The sequence below is a fragment of the Oncorhynchus gorbuscha genome, linkage group LG01 (genome assembly GCF_021184085.1).
Source record: "Oncorhynchus gorbuscha isolate QuinsamMale2020 ecotype Even-year linkage group LG01, OgorEven_v1.0, whole genome shotgun sequence".
Lineage (NCBI taxonomy): Eukaryota > Metazoa > Chordata > Actinopteri > Salmoniformes > Salmonidae > Oncorhynchus > Oncorhynchus gorbuscha.
In genome coordinates, this window is record NC_060173.1 from 38,497,735 (window position 1) to 38,505,864 (window position 8,130).

Consider the following 8,130-nt stretch of genomic DNA (forward strand, 5'->3'; position numbering starts at 1 on the left):
TGGCATGCTGTGTCACGTGTGCTCCCTCTGCGGCCTCTAGGTCACCAAGCTGCTCATTAAGGTAGTCCTAAAGGTTTTTAGGGTGTGTCTTTTAAGTGTTTGGACTGCAGCCACTGACTTGTTTTCTGGTCCACGTCCTTACTTTTTTAAAGGTATCTGTGACCAACAGATGCATATCTGTATTCCAGTCATGTGAAATCCATAGATTAGGGCCTAATGGATTTAATTTAATTGACTGATTTCCTCATATGAACTGTAACTCAGTAAAATCTTTTAAATTGTTGCATGTTTATATTTTTGTTCAGTGTAGTTGTGAAATACTCTACTAATCAAAGCTGTGAAAGTAGTGTGCAAAACAACAGAGGTTTCATGGGCTGGAGAGAGAGAGAGAGACAGGACGGTGGCTGCTGCAGGGCAGTGTGTTCCAGAAGTTTACTCATACAAGACTGACGGCAAAGTTAATTCCCTTGCCGCTGCTCCAGGCTGAAGTGCATTATGGGATTGTATTGACAGTGCCTTAGAAAAGAGTGTTTTTGCAATAGGCATCCTCTCAACACACATTCTGCAGCATTGTTGCAGAAATATCTCCACATTATTTTGAATGTTGCATTTTGTGGGCATCACACACATATCCTTATAGTTTTCATACATGTCCTACCGTGGAGAATGCATGCACAACTTTGCCTGCCTACATATCCACATTGCTCCGGGCCAACTGACGTTTGTTCTCCACGATGAGTCTCCCTCCCATATGATTTCTAGAATGTAAACACATTCTGACTGTTCTGATTGGTCCCAGAAACTGATGGGTTGGGCCAGAGCCGGCTTACATGATACTCTGAATGGTTAGATTTGTTGGAGACCATCCAATCGCTGATGAATTTGTTTTGTACGGTGCCCCTCATTTTGAAGTCAAACAACGACTTTAGGATGTCAGTTTCAGAATGAATGTAGCGATCGCTAGAGCAGCGGAAATTAATTCAGGGGGAGTCGTCAGGCAAGGCACAGCTGACCAGTGTCACAGAGGTTTAGTCAGAACAGAGTTAGCACTGAGGTTAAGGTCTCTGCTGTATAAGAGATTCTCTTCAGTTGTTTCCAACTTTGGTCATGCTCCAGTCCATCCAGCTCCCTGTGTGCGTGTCAGGGCTGTCCCAGACAGGATGTGTGTCCTCTGTGTAGGAGTGGGAGAGATGGTCCTCATGTTGTGTGTGCCAGTGCCCTCACTGACCCCCTCTCAGCCTGCAGCCTCAATAATGCCTCCCTCCCTCCCCCCTTGTAGGGAAGGCAGTGGAGAAAAGAGGGGCCCCAGGGAGAGACGAGATTAGAGGACAAAGTGGGCAGAGTGTCTGGGTCCCTCCCGCCCTCCCCACCTCCTCCACATTAATCCAGCACGCCCTCAGAAGCTTGATTTAATTTGTTCCTCCCTTTTTAATATGCTCATAAATTGAGTCTGCTGCAGCTGTAACTGAGCTCTCATTGCTGATTGTATATTTATGTGCATATCTGTATGTGTGCGAGTATGAACATGTGTGTGTGTGTATATATATCTGATGTGTGTTCATGTAAATTGTTCTTTATTGTGGGGTGTGTGTGTTTTATCTCTCTGTGCCCCCCCCCCCCCCCCCATCCAGGTGTATGACACACCCCCAATGGCGGTGAAAGGCCCCCCCAGTGGTCAAGACATCTATGACACACCCCCCAGTGTGGACAAGAGCCAACTGCTCTCTCAGCAAACGGTGAGGCTGCAGCTACTGCACCACTAACACATCCTCTCTGTCTGTTGTTGTCGTAGAGGAGGGACACAGGGGGATACTCATCAGTCACAGTGGACTTTACCATCTGTACTTGATAGGTGGTGTCTTCTCCTTATCAGAATGTGTGTTTGACATCATTATGATGTCCTATGGCAGTGAGGTTAAGTACAGTGTGTGTTTGACGTTGCCTCTGTCTCCCTCCCAGGTGTACGACTTCCCCCCCTCCGTCAGCAAGGATGTTCCAGACGCTCCTATCAGGGAGGAGACCTATGACGTGCCCCCCCACTTTGCCAAGCTGAAGAGTCTGGAGAGCCAGAACCAGGGCTATCTGATCCCCGGTGGGCCTGAGCCCCCCATCCCTGAAGATGTGTACGATATCCCTCCCCCTCCCCTCACCGGAAAGCACCACCCAGATGCCCACCTGGGTCAGGAGATCTACGACATCCCCGCCAGTCTGAGGAAGGGTGGACTCCATGACCCCCAGGATGTGTACGATTTCCCCCGCGAGCGGCCTGCAGGCGAGGACTCTATTTATGACATCCCCCCTCAGGTGGTGCGAGATGCGGGCGCCACAGAGGAGCTGACGGTCAGCTTCAAACGCCTGTCTGCCTCCAGCACGGGCAGCACCCGCAGCAACCTGTCCACCTCCTCTCTGGACATGGTGCCAGTCAGGGAGTCGGCGGTGCCCAGCCAGTCCGGCCCAGGGAAACTGTTGATCCTGGATCTAGATCAGGCCATGGAGCGCCTCTCCCGTCTGCAGCAGGGGGTGGAGGGCTCTGTCTCCCTCCTCATGTCCTTCATCAGTGGGAATTGGCGCAGCACCACCCAGATGGAGGCCAACCTGCCAGCCATCAGGCAGGCGGTGGACAGGATGAGGGTGGCTGTCAGGGACCTGCTGGAGTTTGCCAGGGGGGCTGTGGCCAACTCTGCCCAGGCCACTGACCGCACGTTACAGGCCAAGCTGGGCAAGCAGGTGCAGAAGATGGAGGAGGCCTTCCAGGGCCTTGTCAAGTACAGCCAGGCTCTGGATGCTTTGGCCTGGGCCCCTTCTGCCCTGATGACGCCCTCAGCAGGCAGCAGTGGGGATGACCTGGACCGGCTGGTCATGTGTGCCCGGGGTGTGCCTGACGACACCAAACAGCTGGCCTCCTTTCTCCATGGCAACGCCTCGCTGCTCTTCAAAAGGACAAACAAGCAGCAGCAGCTTCCTTTGCCCCCCGTCCCCCATGCCGCTGACCTCATGGGTCAGATGACCAACAACAACATCTCAGCCTATCAGATGGGAGACGGGAGAGCCAACATTCAGTCCCGCCCCCTGCCGTCCCCGCCCAAGCTCACAGCCGAGGAGGAGACCCGTGACCGGCCGTACGAGACCACCGAGGAGGGATGGATGGAGGACTATGACTATGTGCATTTACAGGTAAAACCCCCTCTTATGAACCATCACACATTTATGTCCTCATTTATCCGTAGAGAATTAGTTTGGTGTATATTGGTAATCTGAATTAACAGCACCAGTACTTCCTCATAGCGGTACGGTGGTTCGGAACAATCAGCAGCACTCTACATTAGCCCATGGATTATGTTAAGCATGTCGAGCCATGGTGTCTGTCTGTGTTCAATGATATGCCGGTGTGTGAGATGAGAGAGAGGATAGACTCCCGGATAGATCTCCATTTCCACACCACAGCCAGCAGATCAATGCCCCATACAAGGCTTCCCCATGTGGGCGACACATACTCCCCCGGTGCACTGCTTCAGGTGTCATCATCAATCATCAATACTACATGTACAGGCGTGTTTCTCTACATACCCATCATACATCATCACCATCTCTGTCCATTGCTGCTGTTGTTGCCCTCACGTGCAGCAGTATTGTGGTTGTGAAAATGCAAGAGGAACAGATGATTTTAAGACGATATGATATCATTGTGGGTGGCAGGTAGCCTTGCGGTAAGAGTGTTGAGCCTTGCAGTAAGAGTGTTCGAAGCCGACAAGGGGAAACGTCTGTCGATGTTCCCTTGAGCAAGGCACTTAACCCTAATTCTCCAGTGTTGCAGTTGATAATGGCAGAGCCTGGCCGTGACCCCACTCTCTGAGTTGGGATATGCAAAAAAACACATTTCCAATTCACTCATACATATTAATACACATTTGTTCATGTGTGAAATAGGAAAAATATAAGCACCCACCAAATTATTATTATCTAAGAGACATTTATATATTCACTGTTTCAGTGCTTTATGTGTGTGTAGCACACTAACATACAAACCCTGAATTAATGTGTCAGCTACCCTCAGGGTAGTGGCAGAGCTGCTGTGTGTGGTCTGGTCTGATATGAGCTCATACTGCCCTCTGCTGATTAGGAGAATTATCACACGTTGAGTCAGACGGATCATTTTATATGGGTGATCCTTCCTTGATCCAGTAGAATTAAAATCCCATCCCAGCATTGTCTGAGCGTGTTTGTGTCTATGTGCTTGGAGCAGTAAGTACGTTTACTCTTCTTTCCATCCTTTGGTTTCCAGGGTAAGGAGGAGTTTGAGAAGAATCAGAGGCAATTATTAGAGAAAGGGACCAGACACAACAAAACAACACTGGAACAGCAGCAGGTGAGGATCTGTGGGTCTGTCAGTGAGTGAGTGGAAGTGTAAATGACAGGCAGACCAATTCTGATATTTGTTTTACTAATTGGTCTTTTTTTTGCCCGGTTTCCCAAAAGCATCTTAACTTCTTGGCGCACCCATCCCGTTAGCGGGATCATTTTCGTCAACATCCGCTGAATTGCAGAGCGCCAAATTCAAATTAAATTGCTAAAAATATTTAATTTTCATGAAATCACAAGTGCAATATAGCAAAACACAGCTTTGCTTGTTGTTAATCCACCTGGCGTGTCAGAGTTCAAAAAAGTTTTACAGCAAAATTCTAAATAGTATCCGTAAAGTTCATAGAAACATGTCAAACGTTTTTTATAATCAACCCTCAGGTTGTTTTTACAATAAATAATCGATAATATTTCAGCCGGACCGTAGCTTTTTCAATAGGAGAGAGAGAGAAAATGTCTGCTCCAAGCTGTTGCGCATGCAAAACTCTGCTGGCACCCAGCCATCCACTGACGCGATGTGATCTTTCTCGCTCTCAGAATAAAAGCCTGAAACTATGTCTAAAGACTGTTCACACCATGTGGAAGCCATAGAGAAAGGAATCTGGTTGATATCCCCTTAAATGGAGGGAAGGCATGCAATGGAACAGGGAGATGCGTTTCTCTTAGGCCTTGTTGGAAGAAAATAAATCCTTGTTGGATTTTCCTCAGGTTTCCACCTGCAATATCAGTTCTGTTATACTCACAGACAATATTTTGACCATTTTGGAAACTTTAGAGTGTTTTCTATCTTAATCTGACAATTATATGCATATTCTAGATTCTAGGCCTGAGAAATAGGTAGCTTCAGTTGGGTACGTTTTTCATCCAAAAATCAAAATACTGCCCCCTACACTCAGCAGGTTTAAGGCTAAGTTAATCTTAGAACAATAGGAACTAATGGTTCTAACGATGAACTTAGCCTTAAAATGCTTTTGGGAAACCGGGCCCTGATCTTTTCACATCAGATCTTTTTCAGATCTGATTTGTCAAACGATCAATTGGTGAAGAAAATATCAGAATTGGGCTGCTTCTCTAAACGCAGCCTTTTCTCAATAATAAGGAAGTGTTTGGAAGGACATTATATGTGACTGTAGTGTTACATTGGTGTCTCAGAGGCTGAGCTTTCAGTCAGTTCATATGGGATGTTTACAGATCAGGCAGATATTTATTTACTCTCTGTGTTCCCATCTACTGCAGCTGAAACAGTTTGAGCGACTGGAGCAGGAAGTCAGCCGGCCAATCAACAACGATATCTCAGGCTGGACTCCGCCTCCCCACTACCCAACGGCCCAGCGGAGCAAGCTGAGCATGGGTGACCGGCAGCTGCTGCTCTTCTACTCAGAGCAGTGTGAGGCCAACGTCACCACCCTCACCAACGCCATCGACGCCTTCTACTCCTCCATCAACAACAACCAGCCGCCCAAGATCTTTGTGGCTCACAGCAAGTTTGTCATCCTCAGCGCACACAAGCTGGTGTTCATCGGAGACACGCTCTCGCGACAGGCCAAGTCCCCAGAGGTGCGGGCGCATGTGGCCCAGCACAGTAACACGCTGTGTGACAAACTCAAGGACATCGTAGTGAGCACCAAGACTGCAGCGTTGCAGTACCCGTCCCCCGGTGCGGCGCGAGACATGACGGAGAGGGTGAGGGAGCTGGCCGGCTGCACACAGCAGTTCCGCATGGCTCTGGGCCAGCTGGTGGCCATGTGAACCTCCGGTCCTGAGACACTGGCTTGGGGAGTCCACACTGGGACACACAGCACCCACACACCCAGTGGGTCACTGTCACAGACACATGGACCCTTCAACCTCCTCTTGTGCTTTTTATTTCAAAAAAGGACAACTATCTGACTGGGCTGGGCCATTGGTTGTAAATGAATCATTGTAAATATTTAAGTTACTATTAGCCAGAAAAAAAAAGTCAAAGAAAATGAACTTCCACTATATATATATATATATGTTTTTGAGACCTGGAAAACATGATGTAGTTTTTAGACAATGTCCATTATTATTATTGTTGCTATACTGTAATTATTGCTCTGCTTATTATAATTGTTATCATTATTGTTATAATGCGTTGATTAAGGATGTTTACATTTCAAACACATTGTATGTATTACGTAATGCTGTTTTTCATCCTAGATGATCAAATATGGTGGATTTTGTTAAAGTAATGTACTTGTCAGGTGAGCTGTAGGATATGTTGACAGAAAATGAATAGCTTTCCTTGGAGCTGTCAAAGGAGGCTGGGGATCGTGTTGTGAGTGTAAGGCATTCTGGGTAGGGGCTGGGAGGGAGCGGTTTCCCTGACAGTTAATAACATTCTCAGATATACTGCTGTCATGGGACAGGATTCATTTGAGTAGTTCTACATGCTAAATAAAATGCCCCAATTAGAAGACTGTCTTATAATACTATCTCTTCCTTTGAGATAGAAGTCAGAATGAAAAGAACAAACCTGATTTGGAGGTAAAAAATCTGAGTTTAAAAGAAATATGAATTTACATATTTTTTTCTGCATTACAACTTCCCTTGTTCTTCAAAAGCACAAGGCTTTATCCGTCTGTCTGCTGCTCCTAGAGTGCTTGTTGTATCACCCACACTCTCCCAGACTCTCATAGTCCTGCATGCTCTCTGTGATCTAAAAAGGGTTGGTTTGGACTCCTCTGTGGCTCCACTGTGTTCCAGACCAGGCTCTCTGCTCACCTCATACAGGAACAACTCTGCTTTCCCTCCCCCTAGCACTTCCTGGACAGCACCACTGCACCCTGCAGGCCAGGGAAACCCGCTATGGGGGTAAAGGTGTGAGAAGTGCATTTAAATCATTATCATACACTCAACACCCTTGTAAATTGATGAGCAAATTATGGAGTGGTTGTTTGTGAGCCACATCTCTGCATTTTACCAAATGTATGTGTACACACACACACACACACACACACACACACACACACACACACACACACACACACACACACACACACACACACACACACACACACACACACACACACACATAATATTGAAGGTAATGTCTGTTTGCATAACAGTAACCATTCTTGACACTTCAAATGACTTTGCAGCAGCTGTATCATATCCCTACTTCCAATAGCTGTACCAGAGGTATGTGAGTTCAGCTTGGCCAGTGGGTGTGTTTTACTAGTTCTTGAGTCCTAGAGACATCTCCACATGAAGCAGAGGAATCTGCTGCCACTCCAGTTTCCATTGTCCAGTTTTCTAAAAACCTGATTGGCTGTATTCCAAGTATCAGATTACATATTGTACTATAAAGCTCTGCAACATGTTGTTGTGGATATAGTTGAAACCCCTATCAAGTAAAAATTATACCTTGAAAACAAAGCAGACTGGTATTTGTGGTGATGTTATTATGGTCTCAAATCTGTGTTTTAAGATTTGAAATATATATGTTAAGGACATTTCATAACTGGAAAATATATGCTTAATATATTTTCATTAAAAAATAAACTTCAAACCTACTCTCTCTTTAAGAAGCTATGTGCTGTGAGTGAAATTGCATATACTAGACATGCTTAGTTAATTGTAAGATAATTGTACCCCAGTAACCTCAGCACTAACACCAACTCCTGAGAGATATCTGATCTCCTTGTCAAGTGTGTCTCTACTTACCCTGGGGCTCTGTATGCTGGACCGCCATGATTATATATATATTGTTGTACACTAACTCTTGGCAAAGTTCATTACCAGCCTCAG

At 46.5% G+C, this 8,130-nt stretch overlaps 1 protein-coding gene across 3 annotated transcripts in view; it reads left to right on the top strand.

The window, feature by feature from the left end:
- Positions 1-7,901, top strand: part of LOC124037227 (breast cancer anti-estrogen resistance protein 1-like) — a 114,519-nt gene extending 106,618 nt beyond the window's left edge. For 2 of the 3 annotated variants that reach the window (XM_046351906.1, XM_046351898.1), the window contains exons 4-7: positions 1,632-1,736; positions 1,960-3,174; positions 4,283-4,366; positions 5,593-7,901. In XM_046351906.1, coding sequence (XP_046207862.1) covers positions 1,632-1,736; positions 1,960-3,174; positions 4,283-4,366; positions 5,593-6,108 — 1,920 coding nt within the window. In that variant the 3' untranslated portion in view covers positions 6,109-7,901. The remainder of the gene's footprint in view (positions 1-1,631; positions 1,737-1,959; positions 3,175-4,282; positions 4,367-5,592) is intronic. The other variant, XM_046351917.1, reaches the window with a different exon arrangement.
- The last annotated feature ends 229 nt before the right edge of the window (positions 7,902-8,130 follow it).